We start from the raw sequence: 18862 nt of genomic DNA on the forward strand, positions 1-18862 counted from the left end.
TTGCATTTATATTTTTGTTCAGTATAGTTAGACATGTTCCATTTGATGAGTTTGAGTAAAATAAATAACAATTGATAGTAAGAACAGAAACATAGCAGAAACAGTCAGTCAAATCCATTGTTAAATGCATTTTATTTAATAATTTTTTGTTCTCGTCAAACCAACAAAACCCAAACTATTTACACTTTTTAGGTTATTTTTCTGAATGCATTTGTTTTTATGTTACTCATCTCTAAAATATTCAAAACGTTTAAGCGATGGAACTGAGCCGACCATTTGGGTGAAAAAGAAAATGGATATAATTTGATCAAAATCGGTTTGTTAATGAATCATACATTTTTATGGAATTCATTCTTACATCTAAGGCATGGCAATCTCACCCAGGGGCATCACAGTGCCAAAACAGCAATCACTTTGATCTTCAATGATTAACAGAAAGACAGAACAGACCCACTGACAGAACAGGTGACCAACAATTACAATGACAACTTTAAAAAAATGAAACACCCAAATATAACTCAAGAGAATAATAATTTTGAGATCGCTACATATTAACAGTTCACTGCATACCAGTTTATGGAGGGCATTCTTATCCCGCACTGATGGAGTTGAAAGATTGAAGTCAAAATCCACAGTATTCATAAAATACTTCAGTGACATTTTAGATATTCCTCCAGTTGCATTAACTAATATATCAACTGATCAAAACTACCATATATATATATATATATATATATATATATATATATTCCACTCAAAGTAGAGGGTCTCATCTCCCAAAGTTAATATTCATTTGTTTGACCAACCGAAGCAGTTGGAAAACACTTACAAAACAATTAATCCATTCAACCTGACTGACAGGGGAAGAATTGAGCTCCTCCATTGAAAACCTGGTTGTGTCAAATAGACAATCCACAAAGATAATCTACTCAGAGGACCAAGAAGAGATAGTGCCCTCTCATTATTGGAACAGTGAATAATTTTTTTGTTCTTATGGCTCTATACTCCAAAAGTTTGGATTTGAAATCGAACAATTACTACGAGGTTAAACTATACATTCTCCGATTTTATTTGAGGGCATTTGTGTACATATTGGTTTCACCATTTACAAATGACTACACTTTTTATACATCGTCCCAAAAGTATTGGGACAAATTCACTTGTGTGTGTGTATTAAAGTAGTAAAAAGTGAAATATAAAAAAAGTGAATATTAAAGTAGTAAAAAGTGAAATATTAAAAAAAAGTGAATATAGCACACAATGGCTACATCAAGCTTGTGACTAAACAAATTAGTTGGATGCATTTGCTGTTTGTTTTCGTTGTGTTTCAAATTACTTTGTGCCCAAAAGAAATTCATGGTAAATGTGTTGGGCCATTTTAGAATCACTTTTCATTGTTAATAAGAATGTTTACAAACACTTCATGAATGTGGATGCTACCATGAATACAGATCATTCTGAATGAATTGTGAATAATGATGAGTGAGAAAGTTAAAAAACGCACAAATATCATACCTCCTGTTATTGTATTGGTGAGCATGTCTTGGGGGTATGACCTCACTCATCATTATTCATGACTCATTCAGGATTATCTGTAATATTGGTAGCATTCACATTAATGTAGAACTGTTTAGAAACACAATTCTTATATTCCCATTTACAATAACAGTGATTCCAAATAAAAACACATTTACCATTCATTTCTATTGGGCACAAATGAATCTGAAAACAACCAAAACAAACAGCAAATGCATCCAACAAGTTTGTAGAGTCACATTGCTGATGTAACCATCGCGTGCTATGAATATGGGACCAAATGTTTCACTTTTCACTACCTTAATACACATAGGTGAATTTGTCCCAATACATTTGGTCCCTTGAAATAGGGGTGACTATGCATAAAGAGTGTTGTCATTTCTAAATGGTGGAACCAATATGCACACAAATACCCTCAAATAAAAGCAGAGAACCAATGCTTTGACCTCATAATTGTTTGATTTAAAATCAAACTTGTGGAGTGCAGAGCCAAAATAAGAAAGAAATGCTTCAACATCCCAATAACTACAGAGGTCACTGTATATCCTTCATTTTAAATGGGTGGTCCTCAATAGGATAAAAACACTTCTTTCAAATCAAGTCTCAAACTGTCAAAAATCATTGGGTCAAAAGATGACTTTGTGGGGCACTGTGTAGAACTGTAAAGGAACATATGGATCTATTTAACACACCCTTACTGGTCAGCTCAGCTCCATAATACACATGCTTCAGATTCCTCAGCCTGCATCTTCAGCTACATGTCTGGGCATTTAAAACTGGATAACAGAACAGTTAATCTTGCTTTGAAAAAAGGCAAACCATCAGTCTTAATCATCGTCCTCAGGGATTGCCTTCAGTTCTACTTTGTTGCCATAGATGCTGGACAGAAATAAAGTAACATACAGCAGTATTGTTGGCCAATAAAACGCCGTCAAGGTAAGTAGAACATTGACACCACCCCCCCTTATTCAAATGTTATAGTTCTTATCAGGTTCTCCAACTGGCTTTCACTCTTATTGTTAATATATGTTTCGAGTTTGCCACACAAAGGCGGATCGCCACAGTTAAGGCATGTTGAACAGAAAAAAGAAAATACTTTTATATTATTTACATAGCAGTCAAAACTCAAGTGTATGGTATTGAGCCTTTCTGCTTTTGTGTGTGTTTCAATGTGGTTTTCAAGAATGTGGTTCTTGAAAAGAGAGTATTTGAGAATGCTGCATGGACATGCGTGTAAAGCTCTGTGTGTGTGTGGTCAGTTTCTCCACTGTTCCATGTCCTCTCCTACTGCAGCTGATGTGGTTCCTGCTCTTTCACCACCAGGGGTGCAGAGGGGGAGCGGAAGAGGAAAGGGCTGAGGAGCTTCTCCATCTCCTCTCCAGCAGAGGGCAGCTAGGAACAGTGAGGACCCTGTGGAATGAGAGCCAGTGAGAATAATGGGAGACCGGGAGAGAGGGAGCGAGAGCAAGAGACAGAGAGGAATGAAGATTTCCAAATGAAACAATACTGAAAACTGAACTTTCATAAAGACAGTTCCCAACATTACACAGTCCATATATTCACTATAAACATTAAATAGACAGAAACACACTCTTACCCATATGATGGTTGTCTTCTTGCTGTCAGCTCGTGATCAATCTCCAGGCAGTGGCTAGGTGACAGAAGTTTGGGGAGGGGGCATCTGGGCAGCAGGTCCCCTGATACATCCGCCTGACTGTCTCTCCCCTGCCTTCTCCATTGGCTGGTGCCAGTTGGTCAAACACTCTGGGCTGGGCTCTGCAGCAGCGATCATCATTCAGTCTTGAGAGTCCCTGCAGTCCCCAGCTCCATCCATGTTAAATCTTTTCTTTCCCTATCCCTGAAGACATACAGGGCTACTGGCAAAGTTTGGGGAATTTCCAGGTAATTCATTTACCACAGGGTTATTCACTCTGTAAATCAATGTCTCGTGAATTTCCTTATTCTGCTAGGTTGTATATCAAGCCTTGCAGTTTTGTCCAAGTGATCTTGTTTAAAGTTAGGCCCAATACAAAAATATGGTTATGTACAGGAGGGAGAAGGCGTGTTCCTGTCTTTTGTTTTGAAAATCTTGTTTTCAGTGAGACGGTATTAACTCATTCAAAGTTACATTTCTTGTTAAACCCTCCCTCTGTACTACAATATTTCTGTGCTCCTATCCCAAATGTGATGGCATCTCACAGTTTGAATGAACCAAAGTGCATAGTGAGAGTGGTCGGGGCAGCCCTCGTCAACAGTGAGTGTTGACGAGGGATGATGGGTGTCCCCCAGAGGTCATACTAGTAGTATCCTTTCATTTCCCCTCATCGCAGGGTTAAAATACCCCCACTGCACACCCTGAGACCCCTTTTAAACAAAAAAGGAAAAATAATTCTGCCTGCACACGGTCCAATTGAATGCAATGGTAGATTTGAGGTCAATGTCATTTGTATGTAAGGTTTTACAAAATCTTACATTTCCTCTATTCTCAACCACTCCTCACGGGTTTGTCCATCTTTGTTTCGTTTACATGTTCAAGGAGCAAAAAAAAAAGGTACTCCATATTTTTCCTCCAGGAGACTTCTCTATTAAAGCGATGATATTGTTGTTTCCTTTATGTCCTAAGTACCAAAAACTCCTCTGCTGTTTCTGCTTTTTCATTAAGTTTACTCCACGAACAGAAACACTTAGTCCTTGAGTTACAATACAAGCAGTAAAAAAGAAAAAAAAAGACAATCTTTGATTTTTCGTCTGCACTCCTCGATGATCAGTCAGTTACAAAAGAGCCACATCCACTAAAGGGTCACATTGTGATGTCCTTCTTCCTTCCCGCAAAAACAACATAGGCCACTGAATGTCCATTTTGCGGAAGCGCACTTGCAAAACCCTGCCCTTACCCACTATCCACCCTAACCCCAAAAAAACTGCACCCACAGAAATCCGTGTTTTGTAAACAACCAAAACTCCAGTAAGGAATAGTAAAGAGTCTGTTCTTTATTTGTTCATAGTAATATTGTTTTTGTACGAACAGGATTGCAGAGGCAGTGTGTTCAACTGTAGCCTTCCCAAGTTCTTCCTCTTTTGTGTAAAAAAAAAAAGGAGTAAAGAACTCGCCGACCTCTTCAATCTTGGATTTTTAGTTTTTTTTTTGATTCCATTTTTAGACATTTTGTGGAGGAAAAAAAATCCCGTTTTTTTTTTTATTACTTTTTTGGGAATACATTCAATGTTTTCTTAAGAAAGAAATAAAAAACGCACTTCACATGGCGGTAATGCAACAAAAACTAAATTAAGGGAGAAAAAAAAAAAAAAAAAAATAGCAGTGCTCATCATAATCGCAGTCCAAATACTTTCTTATTTTAAACTGATTATTCATGTATGTATATTCATTTATATTCCTAAAAAAGAAACGTCATCATCAACAATAGCAATGAATAAGTAACAAGAATATGCTAACATTTTGTGCACCATCCTGTACATGGACAGTGTGATGCTAATTGTTTTGAGCAGAATCTGAAACCGCACACCTTTCACACGCAAGTTAAAGAGAACTGACAAGGCAACGTGATCACATCCCAGGAAAACTAAACTGGACTAACCTTCCAATCAATCATCATCCCCAGACTAAACCTGAAATATTAGGATATATGATTGACATACACGGGCTATACAGAGCGGTTAACATAAACATAACACACTCAAAAAGTAAATGTCTCAATGGCCATCGAACATTCCCTCCATCCCATTCACCCTTTCAGAGTTCTTAGGCACAAATATGCACACACACACACACACACACACGTGTCTGAGAGAAGACAGCGGGGAGGGGCACTGCTCCATCAGCCCGTACCCCAAAACACCCCAGAAACAAGTGGTGCTTTAACAACATATGAAGGAGCGCAAAGCCATAATTCTCCTCTACAAATGTCTGTATTTCTATTACGTTTCTCTGGGGATGAAGAGCTGGTGAGAGAAAGGATGTGTTGTGCCATTGCCCCCTCTGTCACACACACAATCATACACACGTAGATACAAAGAAAGTCCCTCTGTACAAGAGGACACGTCTACTCATGGAAAAAACATCAATTCTTATTTGAACAAAATGACATAATGGCCTGGTATGTGTTCAAACATCTTGGTAAGCAATGGAGAAAACATAACAGACATTAGAAACATACTAGTCTGCGCACGCACACACACACACACACACACACACACACACACACACACACACACACACACACACACACACACACACACACACACACACACACACACACACACTAATCTCTAACCCCATTTGTTTTTCTATTTTTTTATCTTAGTTTTTTTAACACAAGTGCAAATCTTCAAGTTTTTTTAAATGTATTTTTTTGTAATAGCTTTACTTTTCATATAAATGTATTGTAAAAAAAACAACAGTGTTTGTCTTTCAAGAAGGAATTTGTTTTTCTGATAAGGTTTCAAAATAAAAAGGTCCCCTCTATCTTTGAGTTCCCCCTCCCAGTGAATCTATCCCACCAACCTTACCCTTCCAGTTCAGATTTCCACGTGTATACGTACAGCCTCTTGTGTAGATTCAATACACACACACACCGTACGTACACTGACAACAAAAACCCTATTCAAATCCCCTCTTAATAATAAAGTGCATTAGTTCAGTTTAAGGTGCTTAGTCTTATAAGTGCCAAGGGATACCCATCATTCCTCTTTCCCCCACCACATCACGCTCCCTACTCAAGTGAACGATTGAAAGCAGGGGAGCCTTTCTCTTTTCAAGGGCAGGGAGATACAATCCTCTCCTCCCTCTCCCCATACAAGTTCTCCCCCCTTCTCTCTCTCTCCCACCATTATCTTCATCCACCTCCCTCTCTCCTCCTCTCTGTTCCCAATTCCCCTCCCTCTTTCTACCCCATCCTCCTCTCTTTCTCCCCCCTCTCCCTCCTCTCCCCCATACCCCCCCTCCCTTCAAGCAGTGCACATTCGTCATCAGATTTGTCTGATTAGTAGACAGAAGGCCTCAGGTAGTAGCTATTGCCGCTGATCAGATCTGGATCAGTAATCCTCCACCATCTCCATCTCATTCAGGCTCAGACGCTCGCCCGCGTTGTGGTATGAGTACCCTGCAGTCAGGAGGGGAGAGAGATGGAGGGAAAGAGAAAAGTAGGAGGATGGAAAAGGAGAGGGAAGATAGATGGATGTGGGAACGCATAGAGCAGTTCAATCAGTTAGAGCTATGAACAGCCTCCCAGCAGCCAATGAGAACATCCATCAGGTATGCAGATTCCATGAGTTGGGTGGCCACAGGTCATATTCAGGTACATGTAAGGAAGTAATAAGTACACTATGTAACAGGTGTCAATAGGCTGAAGAGACCAGTCCTACCTAAGATGCTGGGGTCAGAGTGCAGCACCACAGGCTGTTTCTTCTTCTTCATGGCCCCCTGGGTGTCGTACAGCCCTCCCTTCCCCATCTGGGCGGCCTGGAACATGGACTGCAGGGTGCTGGGGCTCACTCCCCGCATAGAGTCCTGGAGACAGATAGGAGGAGGAATGAGGGATCCACTAAGGTGAGTGTCACGCATAGCAGGGAGACTTGTGAGAAACAAGTCTTACCGGCAGAGGGAAGTTGCTCATGGCCAGCCCTGCTACTTCCTTTGATAGCTGGGTGAAGAAGAGAGGACAGGGCGAACGGCAGATCATAATATGAACCAAGGCATCCTCAAAGCTATAAGTTCTCACACACACACGCACGCACACGCACCTGCTGCTGCTGCCGCTGCAGGTTCTGTTTCTGTTTGGCACGGCGCTCCAGGAAGTGCTTGGCGAACTCTTTGGCTTCCATGGTGTCTCCCAGGTAGGAGCGGATAAAGTCATGGACCTCGTAGGGAGACTCCACCTCCTTCAGGTACGCCACGATGGTGGACACTGGACACACATGGTGATAAGATAAGCATAGAGCCCATGGGGACAAGATAGACAGAAGAGGGAATGGAAAGCCTCAAATCTGGAAAGATGGGAGGAAAAAAACTTAATGAGGCTATAGACAAGGGCCCAGTTTCCCAAAACATCTTAACCAATGTTCCCTCTAAGCTCTGTGCGGGTGCGCAGTAGCCCCGAGACTCCCGCGCAGCTCTCCCGTGACGAGAAACACAGTATCAACCCATGGAGAAGCACGAGATCGATCTTCAACTTTCTAGAGTTTTCCCTGTAAGTTAACACAATCGACGTTTCCCTTCACTGTGGCAATTGTGATCGAATCAAGGCAATATAAGCCACTTTCAATGCAACATACCGAAACAAAAACTAACTACGCAAGAGATTCTGTTGTAGGCAGAAAGCATCAAAGTAGGATTCTGTTGCACTGACACGCTCAACACAGAACGGTGCGGCATAACCAATCAGAGCTGTAGTAGGTCTATGAGCAGTCGTGAGTAGGTAGGCTTGTTTTGAGATTTACATTTACATTTAAGTCATTTAGCAGACGCTCTTATCCAGAGCGACTTACAAGCAAGAGGTGATTGTAGCCACGTGTGCACATTTAGTTCATATAATTTGCTAGTTAGTGAGTTATTAGCCCAGTTATAAGTCATTTGTAATCAGTAAAAGGGGAGTGATTGCTTCCTACAAGAGCACAAAACGTGAACATTTCTAGACATCTTTGAAAAGAGTCAGGTAAAGAGATTTCTTCGTCTTAAACCGCCAGTGTTGTATTTTGACACAGGCTTGAACAGGTAGCATAATTTGTCTCACTATCTGTAATAACAGCATTGGAATAATAATGCATTTTATTTTGCAATGTGGTTTCTTGCATCAAACAACATTTTCAGTCACCTCTGAAGGGCAAGTGGATAAAAAAAATTAATGTCAAGCCCCGCATGTTTTTTTACAAGTCTCATGGAATGTAGGCCTACATTAAACACCACTGCTACTGCTGCTACTGTAGGCTGAATGAAAGAACAGCTATTTCCATGTTAAGATGTTATGAGATGCATTTTCTCCATTGTTTTTGATGGTAGGCCACTCTGGTAGGCCTACATTATGATCAAATAGCCACGGTAGACTACTCGACCAGTGTTAAAACTACATTTAAAGCAGGTACAGCCTCCGTGTTCACAGTAAACATGCGCTAGAAGTTACACAGAATTTTCACAACATTCAAGTTTGTGCCCTGCAGACCTGAAATTTGCTGTGCCGAAACAAATTAAAGGATACATTGATCTTAAGGCTGAGTCCGTTGTTAGAACCGACAGAAGAGCATCTTTACATTTCCGAGCCATTTCCCAAAACAGTCTTTATTAATGTTACACTTGAAATCGCTCATAATCTAACGCCTTCCTCAGACCACTTATAGAACAGCTAAGTGTATTTTTAGATAACCGTTTGCCCTGCGGCGTCACTTTACATACAGAAGACATCTGCTAAACATAGAATGAAAATGTTTGTCTCTCTGTAACCGCTGAAAATGTAATATTTCTCAACAAATAGCCTAAAAAGTTTGGAATATTATAAACAAGCGAAGCAAGGAAACCTTTCTTTTTTTTTTTAAGTAAAAACCGAGAACCAATTCATATTATAGGAAGAGGAGGCTAAATATTGACATCACTTTCATGTACAGTACCAGTCAAAAGTTTGGATACCCCTACTCATTCAAGAGCTTCTTTATTTTTCAGGGGAAGAACGACAGATTTGTACCTTGTCAGCTCAGGAATCCGATCTTGCAACCTTTCGGTTACTAGTCCAACGCTCTAACCACTAGGCTACCACCATGCCTTGATGCAAGCAATGCATTCTCTCAACCAGCTTCACAAGGAATTAATTTCCAACAGTCTTGAAGGAGTTCCCACATATGCAGAGCACTTGTTGATGCTTTTCCTTCACTCTGTAGTCCAACTCATCCCAAACCATCTCAAATGGGTTGAGGTCAGGTGATTGTGGAGGCCAGGTCATCTGATGCAGCACTCCATCACGCTACTTATTGGTCAAATAGCCCTTATACAGCCTGGAGGTATGTTGGGTCATAGTCCCTCTATCATTTGTTTTTCAACAGGACAAAGTGCAAACCAGATGGGATGGCGTATTGCTGCAGAATGCTGTGGCAGCCATCCAGGTAAAGTGTGCCTTGAATTTGAAATAAGACAGCGTCACCAGCAAAGCACCCCCACACCTCCTCCTCCATGCGCCATGGTGGGAACCACACATGCGGAGAGCATCCGTTCATCTACTCTGCATCTCACTAAGACACGGCAGTTAGAACCAAAAATATCACATTTTGGACTCATCAGACCAAAGGACCTATTTCCACCAGTCTAATGTCCATTGCTCATATTTCTTGGCAAAAGCAAGTCTTTTCATCTTGGTGTCCTTTAGTAGTGGTTTCTTTGCAGCAATTTGACCATGAATGCCTGATTCACGCAGTTCTCCTGATTCTCCTCTGAACAGTTGATGTTGAGATGTTTCTGTTACTTGGACTCCGTGAATCATTTATTTGGGCTGCAATCTGAAGCTGGTAATTCTAACAACATCGCAGATGGAGTTCAGGGTGTTAAATTGGAGTGCCTATTGTCCGGATCTCTGGCAGTCTCCATTGGGGTACCACAGGGTTCAATTCTCGGGCCGACTCTCTTCTCTGTATATATCAACGATGTTACTAGCGTCCCACCTCGTCAACAGCCAGTGAAACTGCAGGGCGCCAAATTCAAAACAACAGAAATCCCATAATAAAATACTTTTGCACGCCCAATTTTTCAGTTTTTGATTTGTTAAAAAAGTTTGAAATATCCAATAAATGTCGTTCCACTTCATGATTGTGTCCCACTTCTTGTTGATTCTTCACAAAAAAAATACAGTTTTATATCTTAAGCCTGAAATGTGGCAAAAGGTCGCAAAGTTCAAGGGGGCCGAATACTTTCGCAAGGCACTGTACATATATATATTTATTTATTTAAATAGACTGTTGTTTCTCTTTGCTTATTTTAGCTGTTCTTGCCATAACATAGCCCTATTTGGTAAAAGACCAAGTCCATCTTCTGTATACCAACCCTACCTTGTCACAACTTCTGATTGGCTCAAACGGATGAAGGAAAGAAATTCCACAAATAAACTTTTAAACAAGGCACACCTGTTTGAAATGCTTTCCAGGTGACTAACTCATGAAGCTGGTTTAGAGAATGCCAAGGGTGTGCAAAGCTGTCATCGAGGCAAGGGGACTGAAGAATCCCAAATATCAAATATATTTTTATTTGTTGAACACATTTTAGGTTACCACGTGTTAATTCATAGTTTTATGTCTTTAACTATTATACCACAATGTAGAAAATAGTCAAAATAAAGAAAAACCCTGGAATAAGTAGGTGTCCAAACTTTGACTGGTACGGATTGTGCAATCGATAGACCTACAGTTGAAGTCAGAAGTTTACATATACCTTACCCAAATACATTTAAACTCAGTTGTCACAATTCCTGACATGTAATCCTCGTTAAAATTCCCTGTTTTAGGTCAATTAGGATCACCACTTTATTTTAAGAACGTGAAATGTCAGAATAATAGTAGAGAAAGTTATTTATTTCAGCTTATAGTTTTTTCATCACATTCCCAGTGGGTCAGAAGTTTACATACACTAAATTAGTACTCGATCGCATTGCCTTTAAATTGTTTAACTTGGGTCAAACGTTTTGGGCAGCCTTCTCACAATAAGTTGGGTGAACTTTCACCCATTCCTCCTGCCGAGCTGGTGTAACATACAGGTTTGTAGGCCTCCTTGACCGCACACGCCTTTTCAGTTCTGCCCACAAGATTTCTATAAGATTGAGGTCAGGGCTCTGTGATGGCCACTCCAACACCTTGACTTTGTTGTCCTTAAGCCATTTTGCCACAACTTTGGAAGTATGCTTGGGGTCATTGTCCATTTGAAAGACCCCTTTGCAACCAAGCTTTAACTGACTGATATCTTGAGATGTTGCTTCAATATAGCCACATAATTTTATTTCCTCATGATGCCATCTATTTTGTCATGTGCACCCGTCCCTCCTGCAGCAAAGCACCCCCACAACTTGATGCTGCCACCCCCATGCATCACAGTTAGGATGGTGTTCTTTGTCTTGCAAGCCTCCCCATTTTTCCTCCAAACATAACGATGGTCATTATGGCCAAACAGTTCTATTTTTGTTTCATCAGACCAGAGGACTTTTCTCCAAAAAGTACAATCTTTGTCCCCATGTGCAGTTGCAAACCATAGTCTGGCTTTTTTAATGGAGGTTTTGGAGCAGTGGCTTCTTCCTTGCCTTTCAGGTTATGTCGATATAGGACTCGTTTTACTGTGGATAGATACTTTTTTACCGGTTTCCTCCAGCATCTTCACAAGGTCATTTGCTGTTATTCTGGAATTGATTTGCACTTTTCGCACCAAAGTATGTTCATCTCAAAGAGACAGAACACGTCACCTTCCTGAGATGTATGACGGCTGTGCGGTCCCATGGTGTTTATACTTGTGTACTATTGTTTAAACAGATGAAAGTGGTACCTTAAGGCATTTGGAAATTGCTCCCACGGAAGAACCAGACTTGTGGAGGTCTACACATTTTTTTCCCCTGAGGTCTTCCCCATGATGTCAAGCAAAAAGTCACAGAGTTTGAAGGTAGGACTTGAAATACATCTACAGGTACACCTCCAATTGACTCAAATGATGTCATTGGCCTATAAGAAGCTTCTAAAGCCATGACATAATTTTCTGTAATTTTCCAAGCTGTTTAAAGGCACAGTCAACTTAATGTATGCAAACTTCTGACCCACTGGAATTATAATAGAAATAAATCGGTAAACAATTGTTGGGAAAATGTATTTCGTCATGCAAAGTAAATGTTCTAACCGACTTGCCAAAACTATAGTTTGTTCACAAGATATTTGTGGAGTGATTGTAAAATGAGTTTTAATGACTCCAACCTAAGTGTATGTAAACTTCCGACTTCAACTGTACCTAGTATTAAGCCATTGGGCTACATCTAAGCTACTTCAATATTTGTATCTATTAGGACAAAATTATTATCATTTCACTGTAGCCTAACCAATAACCTGAAGGTCAACATATTAGGTCTATGGCAATGTCGCTTAACTTGCTTCTTCATGTTTATTTATTGCAATTATTTTAAACTTCTCTAGGGTAGGGGGCAGCATTTGGAATTTTTGATGAAAAGCATGCCCAAATTAAACTGCCTTCTACTCAGGCCCAGAAGATAGGATATGCATATAATTAGTAAATTTGGATAGAAAACTCTAAAAGTTGACAAAACTGTTAAAATAATGTCTGCGTATAACAGAACTGCTTTGGCAGGCGAAAACCTGAGAAATATCCATTCAGGAAGTAGGATTTTTTTTGTTTGTGTAGTTTTCTATTCAATGCGATTACAGTATCCATTGACTTAGGACTCAAATTGCAGATCCTATATGTCTTCCACTAGATGTCAAGAGTCTATAAATTGTTTCAGGCTTGTATTCTGAAAAATGAGGGAGAAAGAGCAGCCGGAATGAGTGGACCCTGCCGTGTCACAGAGCTTTTTCATGCGCACGACCGAGAGAGAGTGCCTTTCTTGTTTACCTTTTATATTAACGATGTTGTTGTCCGGTTGAAATATTATCGATTATTTAGGCTAAAAACAACATGAGGATTGAATATAAACATCGTTTGACATGTTTCTATGAACTTTACGGATACCATTTGGATTATTGTCTGCCTGTTGTGTCTGCGTTTGAGCCTGTGGATTACTGAACAAAACGCGAACAAAACGGAGGTTTTCAGATATAAAGAGAGACTTTATCGAACAAATTAATGTCTTCTGAGTGCAAACATATGAAGATCATCAAAGGGAAGTGATTAATTTTATCTCAATTTCTAACTTGTGTAAGTAACTCTTCTACTTGGCTGGCTACTGTTCGTAATGATTTGTCTGCTGGGCTATGTTCTCAAATAATTGTAAGGTATGCTTTCGCCGTAAAGCATTTTTGAAATCTGACAGTGGTTGGATTCACAAGAAGTTAATCTTTAAACCTTTGTAGAATAGTTGTATCTTTTCTGAATTTTTATAATTACTATTTCTGTATTTGAATTTGGCGCTCTGCAATCTCACTGGATGTTGGCCAGGTGGGACGCTAGCGTGGCCAGGTGGGACGCTAGAGAGGTTAATTGGTTTAATAATTTAATTGTACTTGAAGCTCAATTCCTGCCTTCCATTAGGCTACAATGATTTGTTGAGCAATTACGAAAACAGTTGTCCTAATTTTTAGGTCACGTTGATATTTTCAATAGTTTACACATACTGAGGAAATGCAGAACTTACATAAATATTGCATGCAAAATAGCACAAGACACTTATGATTGCATCATAGCAAACATTAAAAACACAATAGGCTACAGAACACTTCTTCTCTCGAAGGGAAAATGTACTGTGTAACAATTTTTTTCTTCTTTTCAAGATGACTGAGAAGCCATAAATCATTTAAGAGCTACAGTGAGCTCTTCAGTCTATATTCTGGAATCTTTTCCAGCACAGGACAGCTCCTGTAACAACACAGTTAACTTTCACTTTGTAACAAGTGCACTGCGTGGCGTTTGGGGAAAACAAGTGCGATGTCGTCGACCGTTATTTACACAATGCATCGTTCAAAACTCTCATAAGCCTACTTTCGATCGCTCATCGGGAAACCGGGCCCAGGGTGGGGGATTGAGTGATATAGGAGGAGCGCTGAACTATTGATTGTTCTATAGGGACAGCGGGTGTGGAGAAGGAAGCAAGTTAACTCTGACAAACAGCATAGACTACCGTCCAGTGGAGAGGAGGTGTTGTTGGCTTGGGTGTTGAGGGCGTGCAGCATCTGTTCACACCAGGTGGTGAACCCGTCCTGAGGCGTCTTGATGCCCTGCAGCAGCTTCAGCAGCTTGTCCTCCTCATCCGTACGCTGCTTCCTACAGCTCAGCATATACTGCTCACTACAGGGAGGGAAGAGAGGGACACAAGACACAGAAAAGGGAGAGGTTTAACATTTAAATATACAGACACATATACAGACACCTGGACACACACTCAACATGTACTGCTCACTGCAGTGAGAGGGAAAGAGGTACAGGTTAAATTTACACTTTACACAATAAGGGCGGGTACCCCTTGGACTAAAAAGCATTTTCAATAGAGAATCTTCACTGAGCAACCCTTTATGAAAACACACCAATACCATTTACTGTTCATAGGGACAGGTGAGTGAAAGTTTTACACTCAAAACCCACACCTAATATGTAGCTAGTATAGACAGACAGAACACCAAACATAAGGAACACCTCGAGTTGCACCCCCTTTTGCCCTCAGAACAGCCTCCATTCGTCAGGGCATGGACTCTACAAGGTGTCAAAAGTGTTCCTCGGGGATGTTGGCCCATGTTGTCTCCAATGCCTCCCACAGTTGTGTCAATGCTCGATGTCCTTTGGGTGGTGCACCATTCTTGACACAAACAGGAAACTGGTGAGTGTGGGAAAAACCCAGCAGCTTTGCAGTTCTTGACACACTCAAACTGGCGAGTCATACCCCGTTCAAAGGCACTTAAATCTTTTGTCTTGACCATTCACCCTCTGAATGGCACACATACACAATCCATGTCTCAAAGCTTAAGTCCTTATTTAACCTGTCTCCTCCCCTTCATCTACACTGATTAAAGTTGATTTAACAAGTGACATCAATAAGGGATCATAGCATTCACCTGGATTCCCATGGTCAGTCCGTCAGGGAAAGAGCAGGTGTTCTTAATATTTCGTACAGTCAGTGTTGTCATTACCTGAGTGAGGGGCTGCTGCGGCTGTTCTTCAGTCCCTGCATGCTGCTACTTCTGGTCTGGTTCTTCACTGCCTCATCCCACAGACCCATGCCGCCCCCAGCCTTACCCTCCATCCCCCCCTCCGCCTCCCCACAGGCTGCCCGTGACAGCACCTCCGTCCCCCCACTGACCCATGGAGGAACCCCCCCATTGACAGGCCTTGGTGCTGAGGAGAGAGAAAGGAGACGGAACATCAATATTAGAACAGAGTGGATAGGAAACCAACAGAAAAGCATTAAATGTAATACACTAATGCTTTGTATCGTGTCTACAAGCATTTTCACAGTGTCAGCACTCGGTCTCATTTTCCCTCATTTGTGGATGACGTGCCTGTGCTCACAGTCCCTCTCTTGCTATTTGAGTAGGCTTTCTTAGGCAGAGTGAACATGGGTAATCCCATAAATTCTGAAGAACACGTACATGTGTGTGTATGCTATTACGTATGCTATTTTGCCATCTGTGTGTGTGTGTGTGTGTGTGTGTGTCTTTTAGTAACTACTTACACGTTCTCTCTGCTGCTGCTGGGCTCTCTGCTGCTGTTTAAGAAGCCTCTCTGCCTCCTGCATGTCAAGCAGACTGAGGCCCTTGGCCCCTGACTTGTTGAGACCCCCAGTGCCCCAGCCAGACCCCACCCCGGAGCCTGAGCCCTGCTGGGGGGCCTGCTGGAGCAGCTTCATGATCAGCTCCTGCTGCTGTCGACACTGGAGGAAGACACACACAGTATGATGGTACGGTACAACATAAGCTGGAAACACACATACACGTCAGATACACACAGCCAACACTCGCCGAGACAACAATCAAACTACCGCCCCATTACAATTGCCCTTTGTGAGAAATAAAGCTAGATAAAGTCATTCTCCTCCTCAGTCTCGCTCACCTGTTTGCGTCTGAAGATCTCCTCCTCCTCCCTCCTCTTCTGCTCCTCCTGCTGCCTCCTCTTCTCTTCCCTCCTCTTGCGCTGTTCCTCCTCCTCGCGCTTTGCCCTGAGTTCAGCTTCTCTCCTCTCCTGCTGGAGCTGCCCAGGGGTCAGGGGGCAAAGGTCATGGGGTTCAGGGTGGAACACAGATTGTTTTGTTTTCAAAGAACAAGTTCAAAATGAAAAAGGGGCAAAAGGGATGTTTTGGACTGTACTGTCCTTATGGGTTCTACTCTACTAGACAGAGTTTCCATTTTGACAAGCGCTACTAGATTCCCACAGCCAGAGGGCGCCAGCACTCACCTTCTGAAGCTGTTCGAGAGTTGGACCCTGAGTTGAAGAATTCATTGTTAAGTCCCATAAACTGGCTTCACCGCCTGATTGGACAGAAGAGAGTGTTGCAGTCATTCCACACTAGTGTAGCATATATACTAGAGGTCGATCGATTATGATTTTTCAACACCTATACCGATTATTGAAGTACCCAAAAAATAAAAAGCAGATACCGATTAATCGGCCAAGAGATATATATATATAATGACAATAACAACAATACTGACTGAATGAACAATATTTTAACTTCATATAATATATAAATAAAATCTATTTAGACTCAAATAAATAATGAAACATGTTCAATTTGGTTCAAATAATACAAAAATAGTGTTGGAGAAGAAAGTAAAAGTGCAATATGTGCCATGTAAAAAAAATGTTAAAGTTCCTTGCTCAGAACATATGAATGCTGGAGGTTCAATATTCCCAGTTAAGAAGTTTTAGGTTGTAGTTAATTATAGGAATTATGATGCGTCGACTATTTCTCTCTATACCATTTGTATTTCATATACATTGACTATTGGATGTTCTTATAGGCCCTTTAGTATTGCCAGGCTAATCTCAGGAGTTGATGGGCAACAAGCATTGCTAAGACCTAAATGCAAAAGTGTTGAATGAATGCTTACGGTCAGTGAAAAATATCAAATCATAGCCTTAATTATAATAAACACAGAAATACCCTTTAGTCATTAATATGGTCAAAACGTATCATTTTGAAAACAAAATCAAAATACGGAACCGTGGCATCCCTAAGTCTAAATAGTGTTGTTACATCGCACAACTTTCAATGTTATGTCATAATTATGTAAAATTCTGGAAAATGAATTACGGTCTTTGTTAGGAAGAAACAGTTTGCAACGAGCCAGGCGGCCCAAACTGCTGCGTATACCCTGACTCTACCTGCACTGAACGCAAGTGAAGTGACCCAATTCCTCTAGTTAATATTGCCTGCTAACATGAATTTATGTTAACTAAATATGCAGGTTGAAAAATATATACATCTGTGTATTGATCTTAAGAAAGGCATTGATGTTTATGGTTAGGTACATTTGTGAAACGATTGTGTTTTTTTCGCGAATGCGCTTTTGTTAAATCCACACCCGTTTGACGAAGTTGAAGTAGGCTGTTTTTCGATGATAAATTAACAGGCACCGCATTGATTATATGCAACGCAGGACAAGCTAGTTAACCTGGTAATATCATCAACCATGTGTTAACTAGTGATTATGTGAAGATTGTTTTTTTTATAAGATAAGTTTAATGCTAGCTAGCAACTTAGCTTGGCTCATTGCAGCCACAAGGTCCTTTTGACACTGCACTCATGTAACAGGTGGTCAAGCCTGCCACGCAGTTTCCTCATGGACTGCAATGTAAGCGTCCATAATCGGCATCCAAAAAGGCTGATTGTTATGAAAAGTTGAAATTGGCCCTAATTAAAATCGGCCATGCTGATTTAAAAATCGGTCGACCTCTAATATATACGTGTGTGTGTGTGTGTGTGTACCTGATTGCTGTGAAGCTGAGGTATGCATGTCCCACATGGACCCTGTATCTGGCACTGACATCGACCTGTTCACCGAAGGCAAAATACCCTGCTCTCCGCACCTAGGAGAGAAAAGCAAGAGACTTATAAGACATGGAAACTAGAAAAATAAAGAGAAAAGATGGGGGAGACATTCCTGTGCACATAGGTCAAGACAGCTCTCGCTCAATCATTTTCACTTTTTTTGTTGTAGTTTCTTAGTTTCAAATTCCATCTTCCACACAAATTAATGTGTAATTCACACCTGCTGATGAGCTGGAAGAGCTGCTGCTGCTGCTGCTGGAGCTGTTGATAGAGAACTGCTGCTGCCTGCTCCTGCTGCTTCTTCAGACGGTCCTGATCCATGCTACCCTGAGAGGAGAAAGTAAGGAGCACACAGGAGGCAATCACACACGTAGGAGCTGCATACACAGATCGGAGTTAAAAAAACACCCCAGCATACGCAACAGTAAATCTCATACAACAACATAACTAGAGCAAACCCTACAATTCTACACACACATGCACTAGAACTGGTTTCCAGGTTCCACAGTTGAGTTTGAGGGCACTAGAGCATTGAGAACGCATGACTAAGTCACTTTGGAGAAAACCGTCTGCTGAAGGGCTTTGATTATTACTATAACAGCACTGCTCTAAAAATAAACAAGCAACTCATTCAAGGCAATAAACCTTCACTA

The 18862-nt window shown here is 41.0% G+C and overlaps 1 protein-coding gene and 1 long non-coding RNA gene across 2 annotated transcripts in view; both read right to left on the bottom strand.

Annotated features, from left to right (window-relative positions):
- Nucleotides 1-115: 115 nt before the first annotated feature.
- Nucleotides 116-6406, bottom strand: LOC124008156. The gene is made up of 2 exons (XR_006834061.1): nucleotides 3134-6406; nucleotides 116-2946 (listed from the first exon to the last, which is right to left on the bottom strand). It is a non-coding gene; the product is annotated as an uncharacterized LOC124008156 (long non-coding RNA).
- A 92-nt stretch (nucleotides 6407-6498) lies between these two features.
- The window catches only part of LOC124008915 (GRB10-interacting GYF protein 1-like), a 32822-nt gene continuing 20458 nt past the window's right edge, over nucleotides 6499-18862 (bottom strand). The window contains exons 15-26 of the mRNA XM_046320516.1: nucleotides 18430-18536; nucleotides 18147-18247; nucleotides 16613-16686; nucleotides 16271-16408; nucleotides 15894-16091; nucleotides 15477-15556; nucleotides 15352-15435; nucleotides 14349-14515; nucleotides 7297-7460; nucleotides 7149-7196; nucleotides 6919-7063; nucleotides 6499-6656 (exon numbers count right to left, since the gene is read on the bottom strand). Of these exons, the coding sequence (XP_046176472.1) occupies nucleotides 6589-6656; nucleotides 6919-7063; nucleotides 7149-7196; nucleotides 7297-7460; nucleotides 14349-14515; nucleotides 15352-15435; nucleotides 15477-15556; nucleotides 15894-16091; nucleotides 16271-16408; nucleotides 16613-16686; nucleotides 18147-18247; nucleotides 18430-18536 (1374 nt within the window). The 3' untranslated portion in view covers nucleotides 6499-6588. The remainder of the gene's footprint in view (nucleotides 6657-6918; nucleotides 7064-7148; nucleotides 7197-7296; nucleotides 7461-14348; nucleotides 14516-15351; nucleotides 15436-15476; nucleotides 15557-15893; nucleotides 16092-16270; nucleotides 16409-16612; nucleotides 16687-18146; nucleotides 18248-18429; nucleotides 18537-18862) is intronic.

The sequence above is a fragment of the Oncorhynchus gorbuscha genome, linkage group LG21 (genome assembly GCF_021184085.1).
Source record: "Oncorhynchus gorbuscha isolate QuinsamMale2020 ecotype Even-year linkage group LG21, OgorEven_v1.0, whole genome shotgun sequence".
Classification (NCBI taxonomy): Eukaryota; Metazoa; Chordata; class Actinopteri; order Salmoniformes; family Salmonidae; genus Oncorhynchus; species Oncorhynchus gorbuscha.